At 48.8% G+C, this 22,414-nt stretch overlaps 1 protein-coding gene across 1 annotated transcript in view; it reads right to left on the reverse strand.

Annotated features, from left to right (window-relative positions):
• Positions 1 to 17,177, reverse strand: part of HCN4 (hyperpolarization activated cyclic nucleotide gated potassium channel 4) — a 108,018-nt gene extending 90,841 nt beyond the window's left edge. Inside the window, exon 1 of the mRNA XM_066635314.1 lies at positions 16,429 to 17,177. Within this exon, the coding sequence (XP_066491411.1) occupies positions 16,429 to 17,177 (749 nt within the window). The remainder of the gene's footprint in view (positions 1 to 16,428) is intronic.
• Between the last annotated feature and the right edge of the window lie 5,237 nt (positions 17,178 to 22,414).

The following is a 22,414-nucleotide window of genomic DNA, read 5'->3' on the forward strand; positions in this document are numbered from 1 at the left end:
ATTTTGTTACTAAGTTTTATCATAATTGCTTGTCTGAATAGGAGGGCTATAAGCCACTAAATAAAACCAGGCTAGCTGCTCAGCAGAGCTCCACAAAGTCATTGATTTTGGTTAAGATGACTGTTGCTCAAAGTCTAGTACGGCGGCTTCTAAACTGTGGGTCACAAACCACCAGTGGGTCACGAGCTGATTTTGGGTGGGTTGAAAAGGCCCAGGGCTCACTGCCAGCTGCTGCATTTGTCACTGCCTGAACCTCTGCTTGGTTGTTTTAGGTTCATTCCAGGCCTTGTTGTATCAAGTTCTCATCGCTTTGGCTGGTGGGAAACCAGGCCCAGAGCGGGCCAAAAACAGCCAAGCAGAGGTTCCGGCAGCCATAAGAGCAGCAGCAACTGGAGGTGAGTCGCGAGCCTTGCACCAGCCACAACATGTAAGGCTGTGATAGACTGTTGTGTTAAAAATTGGGTCGTACTGCTAAAATGTTTGGGAAGCACTGGTCTAGTACAGGGGTGTCCAAAGTTGTTGGCAGGAGGGCCACATCAGCACTCTGACACTGTGCCAGGGGCCGGGGGAAAAAAAGAATTAATTTACATTTAAAATTTGAATAAATTTACATAAGTTTACATAAATGGATATATTAAAGATGAACTTATATGAATGAATGAAGGTCTTGCAATAGCTCAAGGCCTATATAAGGCCTTGCACAAAGCAGGGCTGACCTTTCCTTTGCTGCCACTGCTGCATCACAGATGTGAAAGAGCAAGCAGTGGAGGGAGCTCTCATCCCACAGCTCACACAAGAGGTCAAACAGTCGCCTCACGCTGAGAGTAGTTGCGTTGGGCCAGTGCGGACTTCAACAAATCTCCAGAGGGCCAGAGGCTCATTGGAGACTGGGGGCTCCCCGGGCAAGTGGCCCCCGGGCCGCAAGTGGCCCCCGGGCCGGGGTTTGGGCACCCCTGGTCTAGTATATTGAGGTGAGTGTGAAAAGCTGAATTTCAGTGCCAAATAATTTCTCCCGAGGTGTAACACACACCTATAGGCTGCTCTTCACAAAGTGGTTTCTGACATCATCAATGCTCTAGCCAACCACTGTCCTCCAAACTTCCTCTTCTGCTCCATTTTCTAATTCAGAAAGCAGGAATAGTGGCGGCAGAGGCTGGCGTAAGGGAAGGGTGGCATTTGGAATGCCGCCTCAAGCACCAGGACATTTATGGGCCAGTCCTGGCAGTCTTGCCCATGAATACCTCATGTTCTAGCCCACTTCTGCACTCTCCTCCACGCTTTTCCTTCTACTCCTGGAATTCAATAGGATATGGATTTTCAGGAGAATCTGCAACAGGAAGCTCTGAATTGATTTGGATCTCATTTCGTATATTTGATTTGCATTTGGTAATCAAAACGAAACCGACTGACCGACCACGCCACACTAATTTTACGTGCCGTACAAATCTCTCCTGAATTTCATCCAACAGCTCAGACTACACGAACTGAAATATTTGATAAGGAAAACTTTCAATGAATCGTACTTAATGTGATTTTAAAAGGTTGTATCCAACACACATCAAAGCCGTACCTGAAAATGAAATTTTAGCATGCCCAAAGAATGATGCATCAATCTTTATTAAATGCACAGGTGCCTCTTAGGGACAGTCACCTGGAAAAAAATTAATTGCAGCTTCAAAGCTGTTAAATTTCACTGATATTGTATTCGTTCATTATGTTACTAATTAATTTTATGAAACAGTGCGTTTTTTAGAAGTGTAAAATTTTTCGTGGAAAATTAAATTCCGTAAAATGTTCTGCCCCCATATTGCTGATTTTTTTAAAAAATAAAGATTATCCTCTTTTAAATTATCCACACTGGAGACCAAACATATGGTATCAAACAGGCATGAATCTACGTGAAACCATTTTTCACATATAAAGAAAAGGGGTGAACCATCACCAGTGGAGATTGGAATTATTTTACTTTTCGTGTTTTCATTTCTAGAATATGGGGAAATTTAGCCACTTTTTGCTTCTTTTCTCTAAGCAACCCCCCCTCTCTTCCTCCTTCCGCGTGGGTGTCTGTGTGCATCCCCTCCTAAACTCCATCTTTAATTTAAAGACTACACCATGCCCCCTTTCACTCCCCTAGTTCTTTTGTTTGCTACCTGCACTCAAAGAATTCTGTAAAATTCAAAAGCCCTGTTTCATTTTTAAAAACTTCTGTGGTTTTATTTTAGAGGTAACTCAAAATATTGCCCGACCATGGATTTTGAACTACCTAGTTGTGAATCAGTCACCTTTATTAAGCAGTGGTGGAGGTCAACTGCCTTACAGCCCAATCCTGAAGCACGGCACTGAGCCACAAAGCATGTCCATAGTGCCCGGCAAGGAGTGAGCACCGCGCTGGGTCAATGCCAGTTAGCGCTGAGCCTCAGTGCCACAAAGAGGATGTCGCGGCGCTGACAGAGGTAAGCAAGAGGTAAGCTTTTTGAGGCATGGGGAGGGTGGAACTGAACAGTGGGAGGAGAGGATCGGGCCTGTGAGGGAGGTGGAGATGGCAGCAGCATGTCCTGCCGCATCCTAAACTCTCCCCCCCCCCCCCACAAGCCGGGCAGCCCAACATGGGCTTCAACTGTGCACCCTTTAATACACAGGTGTAGAGGTGAGATGACCCATTGACAATGCTAGCTGTGTAATGTAATTGCTGTGTGGTTGCCTGTGTTGGCCAATGACACCGCTGTAATTCTGATTTTGCTAAAAACAACACACCTATTCTCTTTGGAACTGGACATAATTTTTAATTGTTCAGCCTGAGAATTGCATTTTATAGAGCAAGCTTTGGAAAAATGCAGTTGTCCTTCACATCACAGAATAGGGACGGAATATTAAGCAAGCAATTTCCCATTTTTAGCAGCTGAGTACAGTCCAAATACATTTCATTAAGTGTACACCCTATTTGGTTTATGACTGGGACTTTCAGCAACAGTCCTCCAGTGGAACACCAGCCATCTACTGGAGCAGGTAAGGGAGTGGCAGGGGCTTGGAAGGATCGAAATGGGGCAGGAAGGGGGCATGTTGGTGTGGGAAAGGCTTGGGAGGGGGTGAATCCAACAGTGATGGCACATGCCAGATCCTATCTCCCTTTTCAGCAACCCCACCCACTTTCTCTCCTCGGATTTTGCCGGCACAGGCCTGAGGAGATCCATTATTGGTTGGGAAGGTTACATAGATGTAAGGGGATTTAAATCCCCTTTTGCTTCTGAGGCCTTCGGGTCAGCACACCCCTTCCCACTGGCTACAGTGCACACTGGGGAGACGGGCTCTAAGGTAATCAAGTAAGAGAATATTTCAAATAAATTTATCTGGAAATGTTTACAAGTGAAAAGTCTTGAACTCACTGACATCTCCCACATCTTCATCTCAATAAGCAGAGAAGGTAGAGTTACTCTATTGGCCTATTAGAACAAAATCCATCAGTCAGCAATCTATTATAAAGTAATTAAGATCATGGGGTGACTATAATGCTGAATATAGGTGGATATTTCAGGGAAAAGGTACATAATTCCCAGTCAGGTCATGTTTATCCCAGTATGTTGTAATCTTAAAAAGGGAAAACCAGGCTTAGAGCCAGATCCTAAGTATTTTTACTTAGAAATAATTCACACTGAGTGTCGGCACCAATGCCAGGTTTCCAGAAACCCTGGGGCACAGCCCTGCCCTGGACCTCCATAGCACCTCCCATCCTTCTTGGATGACACATTTACTGCCACCAGTGCTGAGGTTCCAAGGGTCGCCCTGGCCAGGTGAACTCTCTGATGGATGTGGGTCCCTCCAATCCAGTTGCCGTTTACCAAGCAAAACAAAAACACACCCAGGCAGAGACACATTTAACATTTTGTCTGCAATTATTTCCTTCATTTGCATCTGTATGTTGAAGAAAGATCTTCCTTAAGGCCAAAGAAGGAACAAATATCCAGTGCATTGTGGTTTGCATTATGGTTTGCATCACCCAGTGTGGAAGGCTAGCATGTCACCGCCATGATGGACCTCCTCCCATGCAGTGGGTGGGGCAATGCTCTGGGCAGTGGGCATGGTGATATACCGTTGCCCTGCCCTGATGGTTTTTTGGCAATAATTGTTGATAGAATAAAGTTATTTCAATGGGGTTTGTTCCATTGCATTCTGCATGAAATTATGTATCAAATGATATAACATGATGGTATTAGTTGAAGATACCAAGATTTTAAAATTTTTGGCCAGTAGTGGTGTCACACACACACACACACACACACACACACACACACACACACACCCCTGTGTGCTTCACCTGGTGTGGCCTGCACCCCCCCGAGTGACACCACTGCAAATATCTGAATGTCTTATTGGGAATTCTGTTGCCAAAAGTAGCCAAGGAGCACATTTATGCACATGCATCTTAATCTGGATCCTGACCACAGTGTGGGGGGGTTTAACCCTTTCCCCTATGTTACATTTTCTCACTGAACCTCCCTCTCCCCAGGCCTGGCTATTTGCCCTCTAAAGTAGCAGCTATTTGCCAGGTCGTCTGAATAAGAACTGAAATTACCCAGGCAGCCCAGCTCAGACACATCAGGGAAGTGGGTTTCTTTTTCTGGAGAGAGGCAAGAGAGAGAAATCCTTCACTGTCCTTCAGCAAGTTATTTAAACTCAGTCCTGGCTAACAAGCCCTTGCAAGAGATCTATCCATGTCTTAGTTTGCACTGCTGAGTCCTTCCTTTCATCTAAAAATGGCATACAAACAGTGAGGTCAGCATTAGACAGTGGGCAAGCTATATTATATTAAAAAAAACATTAAATGGCTACTGTGACTTACATTAGACATCAGTACACCACAAAGTGGGTTGCGTGTGCCAAGAAGGGAACCCAATTCAGCAACTATAATAACCAGAGCTCCAATTTCTTTTTAAACCTAAGCATTCCTCCTGTTGAAGCAGTGACTCAGAAGACCCAAAGGGAGAACCCAGTCAGACAAAGGGATGTTGGGGAGTGACAAGCAGGGATGTTAATAAGCTCCAGGCTCCTCACAGAGAGGTCGACACCTCCACTCGTAGCTCAATCTAACCGCTTGCAGGAGTGACAGCCACTTTCAGAGGTGACACAGGTTGTGTGTCCCCCTCCGGGGACAGCAAATGAGCTCTGAACCTCCGTTCTCCCTCACCTGTCTTCTCAGACAGTCACTTACACCGAGGGAAGGGGAAGGACCAAAGACGACATCCTCCAGCCCTAGCAGAGCTTCCAGTAAAAGCTTAATGTGCTCCAGCTTTTCTTATTAGTTAACACTGCAGAAGGGAACCTGCAAAGAAAAGGGGATGACTCTGTAGATATAAGCAGGAGTAGCAAGGGAGAAATTCATTGCTGAAGTGGGCACAGTGCTGGCACAGCGACGAGGCCAAATGAGGCAGTTGCCTTAGGTGGCAATTTGCTAGAGGGGGACGCCTCTGCCTGTCTCCATCTTTCCATCTTCACCACTCTTCCTATTTGGATTTGAGAAGAAAGGAAAAATGCGAAGGAGAAGAGAGTGGCAGCATCTCTGACGCTCTAGCCCACTGCTCTTATCTCCTCTCCTCCACACTTCCTCATCTGCTCTGTTCCTCTCTTCCTTTTCAAATCCAGGAAGCAAGTGGGGAGGAAGGGGAGGAGCCGTGGCAGCTCTTTGTGCCTGCTAGCATGCCATTGTATAAGAGGGGTAGCAGCATGAGGTACCCTTAAATGCAGGAAGTTCTTGGACCACACGCATGCTTTATCAAAACTAGTTGCACTTTCCCTTTGGGAAGACTACCCGAATTGATCAGCGATGAATGATATGAAGGGCACTTGGACCTGTCTTGTATATACCAATGAAAGAGGATCATCATAAGCTGGTTGACTGGGGTTTGCTTGGATTTTAGTCATACCACACACTGTCTGTTTGGACCAGCAGCTGTCCCAGTTCCACTTAAGAGGAAAGTCTCAAGCTCTGTAGAAGCAGAGACCTGAAGCGACAAGTGCAGGCAACACTCTGCTACAGGAGAATACTGCTACAGGGAAGTCACAGCTATGGTTGACACGCAGGCAAGCAATACTATCAGCGGGTGCCAAATACAACTCTCCTCTTGACTGCAGAAGGAACACCATCATTCTGAAGCTTTGGGGGAAGGCGGTGGCGTTATGGGGCTTGCGTCACCTGGTGAGGGAGTCCGGTGCGTCACCCCTATGATGGACTGCCTCCCATGCAGTGGGTGGGGAAACGCTCCTGGTGGTGGTCATGGTGATGTACCAACACCCCACCCTCACTGGTTTTATGGCTATAACATTTGATAGAATAGAGATATTTCAATGCGGTTTGTTTCATTGCACTTGGCAGGACATTACACATCGACTGATGTACAACACAATGGTATTATTCAAAAATACCAAGATTTAAAAAATTTTCATGAGCGGTGGTGTCACCTCCCTGTGTGCATCACTCGGTGCAGCCCACACCCCCTGTGCCCCCTGAGCAATACCACTGGGGAAGAGTTATTTTTGGAGAATGAGAAGTCCTCCCCCACCCTGGTTTCAGAATATGAAGCCCAGCTATTCTCATGTTCTATTCCCAGCTCAGCTGAAGCAAACAGGCCCCTTTGTCAGTTAGAAAAGAGAAGCAAGAGAAATAGACCAGTCTTGATATTCATAAACCTGAAGATTAATTCAAGGGGATGCACTAGGTAGAAAATCAATAGAAGCCGGATTGGTACTGTAGCTTAGTGGCTGGAAGTATTTAACGTCCTATCCTCAGGTGGCAGCCAATCAGAAAGTGTTAATTACCCTTTCCCTTCTCCGCTGCCATTGCTGTACTCCTGTCTTCAGTCACTACCCCATCTTCATTTTTTATTTTTTGAAAAGCTCAAACCACTGGGTGTAGTTGGAGGCTCAGAGCTGTGAAACGGTGCTTCTAAATGCGACAGTCGGAAAAATATTTCCACTCCATCTCACCCCTGTCTGCTGATGGCTGGGTTTGGATGTCCAGCCAAAAATACCCCACACAAATTGCATGCCAGGACACAGCAGAGGTCAATCTAGTTCAATTGCCCCCTCAAGACTCCCTCTCAGCCCAAATCCAGAAGAATTCAGTTGCATGCACAGGCCTCATGCTCCACTGACTGGCATACAGCCACATTGCTTTTCTGCCTGAAGTATGCTCACATGACCACACCAAGTCAATCCAGTGCGTGACACTCTAGTCATTTTTCTACCTCTGTAGGAATATCTTGCTTTACTGTCATCACGGAGAGTTGGGGGTGCAACGTATCAAATCGGAGAAAATGCATATACTGTAATCTGTATCCAACCTCCATTTCACACAACCCCCCCCCCAACTGCTTTCCTTCCCACAAATAAAAGCATATGATATAATACTATCCATGGCTGACTTTTGTTCATCCCTGCCCTCTCTCCCAATGGTCTTCAACCTTTTCTGTGTCATGACCCCCCCCAAAAAACAAAGTATGAGACTGGGGACTCATTGCTGATCCTGCCCCCCTCCTGGAACCCAATCTGCCCACCCCTATCCCATTTCTCCCTACCTCTCGTATCTTCACAACAACCCTGCGAGGAGGGTCAACAACCTGAGCAGGGTCATCCTTAGGAGCTGCAGGGCAAGAAATTTGAAAGAGGCTGTGCAGGATTATATCAAGAACTCAGTTTGGATAAGGCAGGACCATTATTGGATTGGATCCAAGCCTTCTTCTGCACAGGCTTTGGAAGGTTGCCACAAACCCTCCAAATGAGGCTTTGCAACCTCATTGGGGTCATTACCCACAGGCTGAAGAACACTGCTCTATCCTAAAGGCAATTTTGCCATTACTTCAATTTGTCAAGCAAAATCCTCTAATGAACCCTACTGCACAATCCAATGCATGTTTGTTCACCAGTAAGTCCCACTGTAGTCAATGGTGCTTACTCTCTGGCCAGAGTGTCTAGAATGGCAGTCCTAATCATTTGGTAAGGATCTTCCGCTGGAGTAGAAGAAGTTCTCATTTCACATGCTGCAGAGTCTGCCAGGAGGGCAGAGGGAGACAATTGCTGACTCATCTATTGCTGCATTATGTGCCTTGCTTTCCTGGGTGGCAAGAAGTTCCAGGGGCATACTGCTACCCATGGCTTCTGGCCAGTAGCGGACTTGCCATTAACTAAAAGGGGCAAATGCCCCAGACGTGGAGCACAGCGTACCTCTAGGATCATGCAAAAGCCTCTCTGAGGCTCCCAACGCTGTTGGAAACTATGCTTCTGGTTTGCCAGAAGCACAGTTTAAGACTTTGGGGAAGCCTCAAGAGGCTTCTCCTAGAATCGTGCGAGGTTCTGTAACATTGTGGTGATGGGGGGGAGTGGATTTATGTGCAGGAGGCAGCATCTCGCAGGGGGTGCCGTTGCGGACCTTTGCCCCAGGCGTGGGGCTGGGGAAGTCTGCTACTGCTTCTGTCTTTCTTTGGAGAAGAGTATGCTGGAGGCTTATGGTGCCTTTGTAGTATTTGCTTTTTTTTCAACTATATATCTGTCCAGCAATGACAGATTGCATTAATGCCCCAGAGAGCAGCTCTTGCACTTTGAAAGGCGCACTGGCTCTTGGCTTGCTCTCACCCAGCTTCTTCATTCCAGCCTCTCACTCATATCACATTAACTCCCTGTCTCACCCAAAAGCTGCCAGGAAAAAAAGCACATTTTTTTTTTGTCATCTGCGCTGACCACCTGGGAGGAGGGAACTGGTCTATTTACACCACAACCGTACACCGTAAGGAAACATCAGGTAGCTTTTCAAGCTTCCATGGAGATACATGACTGAAAGCACATCCAGGATATTTAACATTTGACTAATTAACCCTTTCATTAGATCTTAGAAACACAGGGGCAAGCCCAAGCTCCAGGCTCATTCACAAATCAAATTCCAGTTTTGTAACCAACAATCTTTTCCCACTAAACTTTGGCAGCTCCATAGGAGACAACCTACCTGCTCATTACGCCAACCAGTGCCGGAGTTAGAACCAATGTTTTCCTGGTTTATTTAACTGATTGCAATTAAATCTGCTCAATTTGCATCAGACTATTTGCATCATGCCAAGTTAAGCCATTCAGATTTGGCGAGCTGAGAAGGGCAACCCCACAGAGAAGTTAATTGGCAGAGATTCCAAGAGTTGCCCAGTTCAGTTTCAAATGGAACGCAAGTGATTTTGAATGGTCTCAGAATCAATATTTTGACTACCCTACGACAGGAAACTCAGGTGGCTGAACGCCTATTGGACTGGAATCAAGACAAGGCCACCCACAAATGATGTAGCAGTTTCTATGCGCTCAGACACTGTTTGTAAATTAAAAGAAAAAAACAGCCCGGTGTGAACTGGCCATGCTCTGAGACTCCCCAAGAGCCACAAAATGTTGAGATGGAAGAGAGAATATTGGGGCGATATGGAAGGACAAAAGAACCTGCTTGAACCTGAACGTTAGGGTTACATTCTCTCTTCTTTGCTTGCTGGTGTCTTCTACTGAGGTCTAGATTTAAGGGCCAAAAAGAAAAAAAAGAAAAAAAAAAAAGACTATTGGCATTGTCAATGCTGACTGACAGCAGACTCCAGGTTTTCAGCCAGGTTTTTCCCAGCTGTGTAGGGAGGCAGCAGGTATAGAACGTGGAATCTTCTGTGTGTAAGTCCAGTGGTCTTTCACTGAAGAAGGGTCTATAGCACCAGCGCCAGCCCATCCATGAGGCCAACTGAAGGAATAACCTCAGGCAGTAGTTTGTTGGGGGGAGGGATTCATCTCTACCTCCACTGTTCCTCCTGTTTCCACCCCCTGGATTGCAAAAGAAGTGGGGGGTAGGGATGAAGAGGAAATGAGGAAGGGAAGAGAGTAGTGAGCTAGAAAGGAGAGTGAGAGGAGCAGAGACTGGCACGTCATCCAGTAAGGGGCAGGGACAGTATTTAGCATGTCACTACAAGCATCAGGAGGTACAAACTGCAAGAGAGGAGATTTCAAGTAGACATTCGGAAAAACAAAAGCCTGGTCCATGAACTCTTTGCCCTGTATCCCTCCTTCTAGTGCAGTTAGAACTGACAAGAGTACAGAGCAGCCCATTCATCAGTGCAGTTTCCATTCTTTGGAGTTCCCTCCCTGGGAGAGTCAATAAGCCCCCCTTCTCTCCGTCTCTCTAGTTTTCATCACCGGTGGAAAGCTTTCTTTAGCTGGGATCTATCGAGCGGACTGGTTTTAAGGATGCTTTACACAGCTGTAACCAGCTGAATTATCTCCCAGTTTGGGATATGCTTTTAAAACTTTTATGGCATGTTGTTTGGAGCTCTCAGCATTGTCGGGGAGAAAGCAACTCATTCATTTTTAACGCACACTGAAGCGGTGCATCCACGCTGAAACCCACCAGCCAGCAAGGATAGAATCAGATTGCTGTTAACTCACCACAATTTGGTTGTGGGATTGGTAATCCCCAAGTAGCAAGAGTGTTGTCTCGCGTGAGAGGAATCCATAACCTCCTACAGAAAGGCAATGAGCCAGTACATACACCAAGAGTACATTGATGAAACTCCTTTGGATTTACTTGTTAGCACAGGGTGCTACTTGTTAGCTTAGGGCACCCATCTCTGAATTTCCACTGTGGGTCAGGTCCTCTTGTTCATGCAGTCACAGCAGTCCATTGCTGGGGGGTGCAGGCCGCACCGGGTGACACCATTTCTGGCCAAAAAATTTTAAACCTTGGTATTGTCAAATAAAACCGTCGCATTATATATCATTTGATGCGTAATGTCATGTAGAATGCAATGAAACAAACCGCACTGAAATAGCTCTAGTCTATCAGGTTATAGCAAAAAATCAGCAGGGCGGGGCAATGGTACATCACTACACCCACCGCCCAAGACGTTGCCCAGCCCATAGTATGGGAGGAGTTCCATCAGGAGGTGACGTGCTGGCCGCCGGCACTGGGTGGCATAAACCCTAGTGATGCCAATATATTGTATGCATACAATCATTTGATCAGAGAGACTTGGGAGATTCAAATGCCAGCTACAAATTCCAGCTAGTCAAATGGCTTCCACCACTGCTGCTTACCTAATCATTTCATATGTATACTGTACACACTGTATTCCACACACATTGCAATACTTAAAAAGGAGTCTTGCCCTTTATGGCTCTTCTTTAACTTAGGGAGCATTCCTAACCAACCCAATGTAGCTCCGAAGTAACAAAGGAACAAACATTCCTTTGCCTTGAGGAGGCCTCCGTGACTGCCACCCAACTACAAGATGCAGCACATGCCCCATTGGCACAGCTATGTCCGTGCTGGAAAACTGGTTAGGATTTAGGCCTTAAGCAACTATAATTAGGCAACTGTCAGCTCTAGGTATGGAAAACCCATAAAGGCACTGACTCATTTCTTAAAGCCTTTCAAGAACAATGTAAAATTGGCTCGCCATGAACCCTACCTATACCCAAGATGGTCTCCTTCCTGAAGACCAACCAAAACAATCCACTGAACACCACCATTAGTGCACCATATAAGAGCTTTAAAGACATCTAGAGCAGTGCTAGAGCATCTAGCTAGAACATCGAAAACAATGTTTACAACAGCTGTTCTACACTTCATTTTAAAAACGCTCTTATAATACTCACAAGACTTCCAGTGACTGGCAGTTCTCCAGAACCCTAGCCTGAGAATACCATATGTTAGAAATCAGAGTGTGATGTTTGAACAGGCACATGTGGCCAACGCTAAGGAGAAAGAGGTGCATTTTAATGTACCATGGCTGCAATTCGATATACAGTTATACGGCTCCACTGATCAAACAGATTACTTCAGAGTAAGCATTCATGGGATTGGGTTTCATGTTCACTTTAGTAACTGTTCTCAATTTTCCTCTAGAATAGGACAGAATATTAAAAACCATCCTGTTGGATCAGGCCAAAGATCTACATAATTGAGCACCCTGTTCCCACAGTAGCCAGCCCGAGAAATTTCTTTTACAGGAAGTTGTGTTATTTGGTTTTAACTAAGCCAGTGGCTACCACCACATCTTATAGTGATAAAGTCCACAAATGAATGATGCATTCTGTTAAGCCAGTTCTGCCCAGTGTTGCATACATACAACAGGGACCAAATGTGTACACTTGTGGGTCAGGCAAAAATGGGGTAATTTTTTTTGTCTGACCTGAATCTTCCAAGAAGGGGGGGGGGGTGTCACAAAATGCAGCATTATGAAGAAGAAGACAGATTTGTCTCTGTCCATTTCCTCCTCCTCATGCATAGCTCCATAAATTTCTATTATACCCCTGCCATCTTTTTTTTCTAAACTAAAAAGTCACAAACATATCAACCTTTCTTCATAGTCCATTCCTTTGATTGGTTTGACTGAAATTCAGCTCACTCTTGGATATCCTTATCAAGATGGGGCAACCAGAACGGTACACTAGATTCTAAACGTAGCCATTCCATAGCTATATGTAAACAATAATGAACCCGTGGAATACATGACTTATGAATACAATGTAGGCTTCAAAGTAACCACTGACCAGTAAGTAAGCCAATCAAGGCAGATTAAGCCCTGGTTTCATTGATTTAAGGTGACTAGGGGTGGAATCCTCCATGCTCATCAGATACTAAGCTCAACCGCACATGCAGGGATGGGCTTCAGTGTAAGCATGTAAGAATTGTGTGACCCAACTCCTTGCACTGAGGATCTCTTCCTGTGGTGCATCTGCTCTTGGCTGGCAGCACACAGCAGCCTGGACTGCAAAATGCTGGAAGAGTGGTCCTTCCTGTGGGCAGGGTACTAATCTAGATGACTTTTTGTTATTCCTGCGTCGGTAATAACAAGAAGCCCTTTGGTGTTGTCCACTAAATTTGAAAGTCTCACAGGGTACAAGAATCTAGTAGCCATTTTTGAGCTGCCTTTGTCATGGCCGCATCAGCAGCCCACTGGTGGCCAGTGGCCTGCTCCATTGCAGGAGAGCCACTGCAGGGGGCAGTTTGTGGGTGGGGAGGGAAGGGACTTGTTGGGGGAGAAACTGAGGGCGTGTTGGGGAAAAGAGGGAGTGGATCTGGTGGTAGTTGTGCACACCAGCTCTTATCCCCTTTTGAAGACCTCCCACCCTTTTTCTCTCCTTGGACATATGCCACCAAAACGGCTGACTGAGTAGACCCATAGCAGCCTGTGGATTACGTGGACATAACTGAGAATATTTTTCATTTACCACCCATTTGCCTTCAGGTTTTCCCTGCCACCATAGAATGTGTCACGCACCTTTTTGGTGCAGCTGCATGCTCTCAGTGAACATATGGCGTGAGGCGAAGAACAACATGGGCTCCTCTTGCAAAAGCCTCTTGGTTCAATCTCCTTTCTTGGTTCTATGCTGAAAAATGAATCCAGGTAAAAAGGGGTTGGATTCATTCACATGGCGAGAAAGAGCATCATTTCTAAGCTTGGGACAAAGATTCTCTCTCTTTTAACGCCATTATTTCACCCTTCCTCCATGGAATTCAGACTGGTATATAATGGTTCCTTCTCTTCTTTTCTGTCCTCACAACAACCCTATGAGGTAGGTTAGGCTGAGAGTTCCTGACTCACCCAATGTCACCCAGGAAGCTTCATGGCTCAGCAGGGATTTGAACCTGGATCTTCCAGGTCTGACACCAGAACCACGGCCCTATCCTGACTCAGCGACAGTGATACTGATAGGAAATCCATTCCCGTGAAGTTGTACCCAAATCTGCAAGGATGCAGTTCTTAAAGCAAAGCAAATGTCTCCTCTTCTTGCTCCTTACTATAAAGTTTAAAAATTATATCCTGCATTTCATCCATCATGGCATACCCCAAGTTAAGGTACATAGGGTAATAGATCCGGACATAGATCCAACCTAGACCTGCATAAACTCTGCCAAGTTGGCTGTATCATGAGACTTCAAGACCATGCCCCAAGACCGTGAATTCTGTTCCCCTTTTTTCCCCAAGAATTACAAAATAAAAAATAAAAATAAACATTCCACTTTTTTAAAAAAATCCAGATTGTGGTACAATCTGGAGACCAGACCAACCAGTTCATTTGCCTGTTGCTGAAATGTCTTTCAGTTCAGATTGTGAATATAGTTGCCAGGGAAAAGTCTACAAATTACAACTTGGAAATCCTTTAGGAAACCCTTTCTGTGCTCAGTCAGCTGTGCATTGGGGACAGTTGACTGCCCGGGGCTTCAGTGGCAGAAGGGATTACCTGGCCTCATAGCCGTCCCTCAGGGTGCACTAACCCAACCAGTCACCATTCACTCAGTCACTGGCTGGAGAGCTGAATGGAAAACATTGACCTGGTGCACGGCAGCTGTGAAAAAGGCACATTCCGTGTGAGAAATTAAAATATAAATAGTTTGAGAATAAAAATTGCTAATATTATAGCACTACTCAGCCGCATTTGGAACACCGCATACACCTTTGATCATCACATCTGCAAAAGGATATTACTGAGCTGGGAAAAGGCACAGGGCAGCCAAAATAGTTAGGAGGCTGGAGCATCAAGGTAACAATAGGATGGGGGGGGGGGGTTATTTAAAAAAGGGAATTAGCAAAAAGACAGCTAAATTGGGGCATCCAGTGGCATAGCTAAGGGATCCGGCAACTGGGGTACAAAAATTTTTAAATCCTCACCAGAGTGTTCACACACCCCCAAGGGCCAAATGCCCAGATCACCCCTGGGGGCATCCAGGAGGTGATTTGAGGTGTGGGAAGCCCAGTTTTCATGAAAACCGTAAGTGCTTTCCTAAAACCTCCAGGAGACCTTCTAAGGCTTGGCGAGGCCTCCCCATGCCTCAGATCTCCTCCCCAGTGCCTCAGGACCTGCCAGGGGTGCAGGTTGGTACCAGCTCAAGGCGTGGTACCTGGGGCAATGTACTCCCTGCCCCCCTTAGCTACACCAGTGATCAACTAGCCCACCACTCTCCTCTCCTCCACACTTCCTCTTTTGCCTCGCCCCCCCTTCCTGTTCCAGTTCAGCAAGTGAGAGAAGCAGAGGCTGGCCCATCACTATTTGGCTTGCCTCCACAGGCACCTAGAGATCTTGGAATGACCCTGTTCTCTGTTCACTCTCTCCCTCTCTCTATGCCACATGTGCCTTTCTAAACATCAACCACATTCTTTTTTCTAAACTAAAAAATCTGCACCAGTGCTTCACACCATATGTCTTGATTTTGTGTAAACCTAATGTGAAAGGGCTGATCGTAGAGTCGACACTACAAGGCCAAGACCTGGCCCTCCAATTATAAGTCACCATTCCTACTACTGATTGCAACATAGTCCATATTGCACCAACAAATCCTTACCAGGTACCAATGCACCCAGAAAGGCCTTCAGCACAACCCTCACTCACTTTCCAAATACTTTGCAGAAATTAACTAGAGCAAGTTAATTCCTTCATTGCACCCTCCCGTTCAGGGTCCCCCTTGGTGGCGCTCAGACAGCTTTTCTAGCCATAAAGCCTGATCCCCCTATTTTAAAATGAAATCACAAAGAGGAAGTTCTGGGTAATGGAGATGCATCTCTCCTCTCTCATTCTATGAAGGTCTCTCCTTTAATGAGTAGAGCTACTCATTGCTCATACAAATTCCTAGCTGAAGATACTGCAATGGTAACTGCTCTAGACAAGGAGAGGTTGAAAAAGGCCTTCTTGTCCTGGGTATGTTGGGGGGGGGGATTTCAGGGCAGCTGCAACCCTATTCAGCCACTGATCCTATATATAAACTCAGAAGCAAATTCCACTGAATTCCTTTGGGAACTGGGAATTTCCTTTCCAAGGAAACATGCATGGGGTTGCAACTTTACAGGGAAGCAAGTCCTCTGGAACCTATGGGGCTTTGTTTCCACGTAAGGGCCCAATCCTACCCAACTTTCCAGCACCAATGCAGCCACAATGGAACACCTAGGCAAAGGAACAAATGTTCCCTTACCACGTGGAGGCCCCCATGACAGCCCGAAACACACTGCAGGATGCAGCACATGCCCTATTGCTATAGCTACATCAGTGCTGAAAAGCTAGGTAGGATTGGGCCCTAAGCCTACTTCCGATCAGGCTGTAGAACGTATGACTTGAAGTCAACCTTGGGAGGCTTTGCAGTGGGTGCATCAGGTGAACGGGGAGGGGACATCCCCACAACCACCGCGTCCCTGTGGCGTCACTGATCCCCCCCCACGTTAACAGAAGCGCATCAAATGGCCCTAAATAGTCCTGAGAGCTGAATTCAGCGGAAGGAGGTGCAAAGTTTAGCAGGATCTCCAGGGAGAAGTGTTTCCCACCAGCCTGCCACAGTGTCCTTTCAGCCGCCTGTGGGAAACTAGTGAGAAAAGTTACCTGTGGCTGGTTCAAAAGGCGAACCAGAGGCTGGACCAGGGCAGTGGTGGTGGCTCTTACCTGAAATCACTGTAAGGATGGATGATCCAGAAGCCTGCGGACTTAACCCTTTCCTGCTCCCTCTCCACGGCCTTTTGGCTGCCAAACATCCTCAAGGAGAATTTGTTGACCCCGGGCTGCAGCATGGCCCCGAACTGCCTCTGCATGAAGCCCGCTTGCCCCAGCCTCTGCTCGTCCTCTGGGGTGATTTGGTCGCCCCCTCCTCCTCCTAGGGGGCCCCCACCCCCTTCCACTTTGATGAAGGCGGAGGCAGAAGGCGGAGGCTGGGGGTCTGGGGGCAGTGAGGAAGAGGAGGAGGCAGGGGCTGCCGCAGACTGCCCCAACGGGGCAGGGGGTCCCTGCTCAGGCTCCAGGAGCCCCGGGGAGGGCCTGTCCTCCCCGGGAGACGCCGCGTCCCCCTCGCTGCTGATGAGACGCCTCTCCTCGGGGGCAGCTTCGTGGGGGTGGCGGCTGGCCAGCGACGAGAGGCTCCCTTTGAAGCGCCGGCAGTCCCCGTTGGTGCTGGTCTTGGCCCCGCCGCCGCCTTCCAGCCCATCGCCGGCCCTGGACGCCTCTGCTGCCCCGAAGCCACGAGCGCCCCCTGTCGGGCCCGAGGGGGAGGGCAGTGGCTTCAGCCGGATGCTCTTGCGACGGGCGTCCTGGCCACCGCCTCCCTCCTCATCCTCCTCGTCCATGATCGACGCCTTGGGGCCGACCTGCTGTGGGAGGCTGTAGAGCCGCTTGCGCATCGACTGGGGCAGCCGGTCCATGGCCCCGCGCGCTGCCTGGCTGGGGAGAAGCAGCGCGGCGGCGGCGGCGGAGGAGGAGGAAGATCAGCCCGGCTGGGTGGGAAGGGGAGGCTTGGAGGTCGGCAGGGTGGGGGGCACCTTGGCTGGCCTCTCCCCCCACCCCCGGCTCAAGGAGCAGGAGGCTGCCGGAGTGATGGTGGGGGGGTCCTCTTCATTTCCTTAGCAGCCCAAGATGACCATCCTGCCTCCGCTTGTGGGGGGGGGGGGTGAGAAGACACAGCAGGCACCAGGAGGCTGCCCCCCCTCCGCGATCTCCCTCCCCTTCCTCAGTCTCCTCTCCACACCCCTCTGGTGGGCTGCGTGCCGAGCCCCTCCCCGGCTAGCTGGCGTCCCACTGGTCCAGGGGCGCCCTGCCGCCTGCCTGCACAGCCCAGGGGGGCACCAGCCGGCTCTTCACAGCTCCTCCGGTCTTGCCCGGCTGCTGCTGCCTCGACATGGTGGTGGTGGCGGCGGCGGCGATGCTGGTCTGGGTGGTGGTGGTGGTGGTGATGATCTCCAGCTGAAAACGTGCAGCCGCGTCTGGGGGGGAGCAGACATAATAAGGACGAGGGGGAGGAAGGCAACAAATGCTGGGGCTGCAGCCAAGGGGAAGACCCCGAGCCCCGCTGGGCGTCCTCTTCTGCCCCCCCACACCCCCCAAAAATCTCCCAGCCACCCCCAGATCTGAGAAGCGGCCTCAACTCCTGGTGGCCAAGAGCGAAGAATTAAGCAGCAACCTGCAGCATCCCCTCTCCGGGCTCTGCTGACATCACTACTGCCGCCGCTGCCATCCCCGATTCCTCATGCAGCAGCTCCTGGGACTGGGGAATATTCATGAAGCCAGCTGATCCGATTGGGTTGCCATAGGAGCCACTGCTGAGCATGGGCTCTGCCTACCTGAGCTGGCACCCGGGCGTCTTAAAAGGGCAACGCCTGAGGTGGGCAGAGCCTGGGCAGGACCGTCGTGATGGAGCTGGGGGGAGGGGGGACACTCTCAATGGGGGGCTGGGGGGAAAAGGAGCATTTGGATGGGGCTGGGGGGGGAGAGCATCTCTCAGCACGCTCCAGCTTTGGAGCTGATTCTGGGCCCGATCCTCTTCAACTTTTCATTGCTGGGGCAGCCTCAGTGCATCCCTTACCTTGAGGGGGGGGGGGGAGGAAAGGGAATCAATGCACTGCATCTCTCCACATGCTCCAGCTTTTGAGCTGATTCTGAGCCCGATCCTATCCAACTTTCCAGTGACCGTGCAGCCTCAATGCATCCCTTACCTAGAGGAGACCTCCGCGACTGTCGTTCGCCCCCCCCCCCCGCACGGCACACTCACCCATCTACATCAGGGCTGGAAAGTTGGATTGGGCCCTCAGGCTGCAGCCCCCCCACACCCACCCCCCGCCTGTGTGCACCCTACTCACCTTGAACTGGCTGCCCACTGAACACTATTTTTTGTGGGTTCCACCTTTTTATACTGCCCTTCCTCCAAGGTGTTCACAGTGCTGTACACAGTTCCTTCTCTCCTTTTGTCCTCACAACAACCCTGGGAGGTAGGCGAGGCTGAGTGACCCAAGGCTCAGGTAGCTTCATGGCCAAAGAGGGATTTGAACCTGGACCTTTCAGATCCCACTCCAACTCCTTAACCACGACATCATCCCGGCTCTCACAATGGGGCTTTGCTTCTGGGTAAACAATCCCAAGGCTGGGATTGTCACCACTGCAAGCACGTGTGTGCGCTCACCCTGGGAGGAAGCCCCGCATGTCTCACAGTGGGGTTTGCTGCAGAGTAAATAATGCATACGCTCCAGCTGCACCTCTCCAGTTTCCTGCCCTTTAACGGAGTGCTGCTAGGAAATGAATGGAGAACCACAACGGAGGCTTGTGGTGCACCCTGAAGACTAGCAGACGGGCGGTGGCCAAAGCGTCTGTGGCTTGCAGCCCAATCTCTGGCAAGCTTGACAGGCTAGCCTCACTTCCTGCATCCGAGGAAGTGGACAGGGCCATCCTGCATCCAATGAGGCCAACTGAGGGGACCGCCTCAAGTGGCAGTTTGGCAAGAAGCACCTGCTGCCTGCTTCTGCCCCTTCACTTCTTCCTGGATTGGACAAGAAGGAAGTGTGTGGAATTAGCCTGTGGAACTCCTTGCCACAGGATGTGATGTTAGTGTCTGGCCTGGATGCCATTAAAAGGGGACTGGACAGATTTCTGGAGGGAAAGTCCATCACAGGTTACAAGCCATGATAAGGTATGTGCAACCTGCTGGTTTTAGAAGTAGGCAACCTCAGAATGCCTGATGCAAGGGGATGTCACCAGAACGCAGGTCTCTTGGGTGCTCCCAGAGGCATCTGGTGGGCTGCTGTAAGATACAGGAAGCTGGACTAGATGGCCCTTTGGCCTGATCCAGCAGGGCTCTTCTTATGTTCTTATAAGTGTGGAGGAGAAGAGAGTGGTGGGTTGGTATTGGAACACTGTAAGCCAACGTTCTGTTCTCCTCCATGCTTCCACTTTATACGCCTCTTCCTTTTTGAATCCAGGAAGGAGGAGAAATGCTGGAGGTTGATGCTTTTTAAAGTAAGGGGGAGGATATTTGGAATGACAAAGCACAAGGGGGGAAGAGTACAAGAATGGGTGCAACTCCTCCAGTTGGCCCTCCACTACAGTCAGACAGTTGCCCATTGTATACATCTCAACTATGATCACTTCCTGTTCTTCAGAGAAGAGAGTTAATTCACAATTGCTAGTTGGCAAACTTCAGTCTCGAAAGACTATGGTATCGCGCTCTGAAAGGTAGTTCTGGAGCAGCGTCTAGTGTGGCTGAAAAGGCCGATTCGGGAGTGACAATCCCTTCCACACTGGGAGCAAGTGCAGTCTGTCCCTGGCCTGTCCCCCTGGCTATGGGCCTTCCTTCTTTGCCTCTTAGCCTCAGACTGTTGGCCAAGTGTCTCTTCAAACTGGGAAAGGCCATGCTGCACAGCCTGCCTCCAAGCGGGCCGCTCAGAGGCCAGGGTTTCCCACTTGTTGAGGTCCACTCCTAAGGACTTCAGATCCCTCTTGCAGATGTCCTTGTATTGCAGCTGTGGTCTACCTGTAGGGTGCTTTCCTTGCACAAGTTCTCCATAGAGGAGATCCTTTGGGATCCGGCCATCATCCATTCTCACAACATGACCGAGCCAAAGCAGGCAATTAAGCCTGCAACTTTCTACACTTTTTGTGAAGTAAGGGCCCAATCCTATCCAATTTTTCAGATCTGATGCAGTCATGCCAATGGGGCATGTGCTGCATCTTGCAATGGGGGGCAGTCATGGAGGCTTCCTTAAGGTAAGGGAACATTTACTTATTTAAGGATTTTTATACCACCTTTCTCATTATTTCTCAAGACACAAGGCAATTTTACAATTGGCAGGTTGCTCAGGGAGCAGAGTGAGGCACCAGGGGAACACTCACTAGGTGGCACATCACATTCAGCCCATGAAGCTGAATCAGAATGGGAGTTTGGGTCTATCCAACAGTTAGATCTGGGTGGGAGCCCAGGTCTATCTGCCCAGCAACCCTGGGCCATGGAGGTCACAAGTTCATTTGGGAGCCCAGGTCCAGGCAGCAGGTAGATCTGTGCTCCAAGTTTCGGTGGGAGTTGTTTTGCCAGATCCCCAGTCCAAGCTTTACTTAGAAAACCTATGCCCACTTTAAGCTAATTAGCTCCCCAACAATGGTCCCAGTTCTGCACTGCTGGATCCCACCACCAGGGTAACTTGCATGTTCAACCTGCAGAGGTCCTCCTTCCTTCCCTCTCCTGCCAGCAGCTTCTGTAGTCACCACAGCAACAACTTGGTCCTCAGCAGGCCTTGGGAGTAATAGCCACACACCAATCTCCAGTGACTCCAGCAGTCTCTGTTCCGGCAATCCTCAGAAGTCCACTCGCCTATCTGTCCATCAGTTCCTCAGTCCAGTAATCCATCAGTTCAGTTTCCTTCCTCCAAGCTTTCCTCCTCCTTCTACCCATCAAATTCTACCTTCCTCAGGTGCTGCTTTTATCCCTTAATGACCTGGTTGCCTGTAGTGGCTGCAGCTGTGCAGCAAACCCCCTGCTAGTTAGAGCCCTGGGATTAACCCTATGCTTGCCTGTCTGAGTAAGGGGCCACTGTTGACACCACACCCTATCTCCTTTAGAGATCTTGCACATTTCCTTACAGGAGTCCAAATTACCCATCCAGCAAACCTTAGCCATGAGGCCAACTGGAAGCCCAGCACAGGTCAACCCTGGGTTCTGGAGTTAAGGTAGTGCTCATGCACTCCCCCCAACTCAAACACCTGATCTGCCCCTGCATCATCCTGGCTGTACTCTTACGCCTTCCAAGCCTTCACAGACAGCAGCAGATCTCACCCTGGCAGGTTCTCAAGATTGTAGCTGTCTCTTGTCAGCTGACTTCATCACATTCCACACTTCACATTCCTCTGCAAGCTCTGTCAGCTACTACCGGTCTCCCATCCAAGGCCAATCCAAGGCTGGTCCTGCTTAGCATCTTTAGGCAGGGCAACAGTTCAACCTTAAGCCCACACCTCCATTTGTTCCCTTACTTTGGGGTTGAATTGTGGTTACACTGGAACGTTGGTCAGGATTGGTCCCTCAGATTGCAAGCCCTGTTTCTGTACAGCCTGATCCTATTCCTCAACTTGAAACTCAGTCCCACTGAGTTAAATGGTACCATTCCCTGGTAAGTGTGTGCAAGACTGCAGCCGTACAGCCCAATCCTATGCATGTCTGCTCAGAAGTAAGTCCCATTAGAGTCAATGGGGCTGACTCCCAGGAAAGTGTGGATAGGATTGAGCTGTCAATCATGCCTAATTTTATCTGGCATTGCTTCTCTTTATCAGGAGCTTCAGGGGCATCGGGTTAAGCTATAGCTCTGTGTTAGCGCTCCAGCTTCTATCCAGAAGGACACATGTGGAAAAACAATGCACATTAATGCATTATAGACCATCCTGAGCTAGACGAGCTCAAGGTCAGGTTTTGCATAAAGCAGCAACCTGTTCTTTTATTTATCTCTGCTGACTATTGTGACTTTTGACCACTTTATATTTTTATTGAGCCTTCAAGCTTTGTATACTGACAATAAACTAAGGAAGCAAAACTTGATGAATCGTCAGGGGCTGATTTTAGTCAGCAGTACTGCCGGTTAAGGGTGTCATTAATTTTGTCTTTTCGTCTGGGCTATTGGGGGGGGGGGGA

Source organism: Tiliqua scincoides, chromosome 8 (assembly GCF_035046505.1).
Source record: "Tiliqua scincoides isolate rTilSci1 chromosome 8, rTilSci1.hap2, whole genome shotgun sequence".
Lineage (NCBI taxonomy): Eukaryota > Metazoa > Chordata > Lepidosauria > Squamata > Scincidae > Tiliqua > Tiliqua scincoides.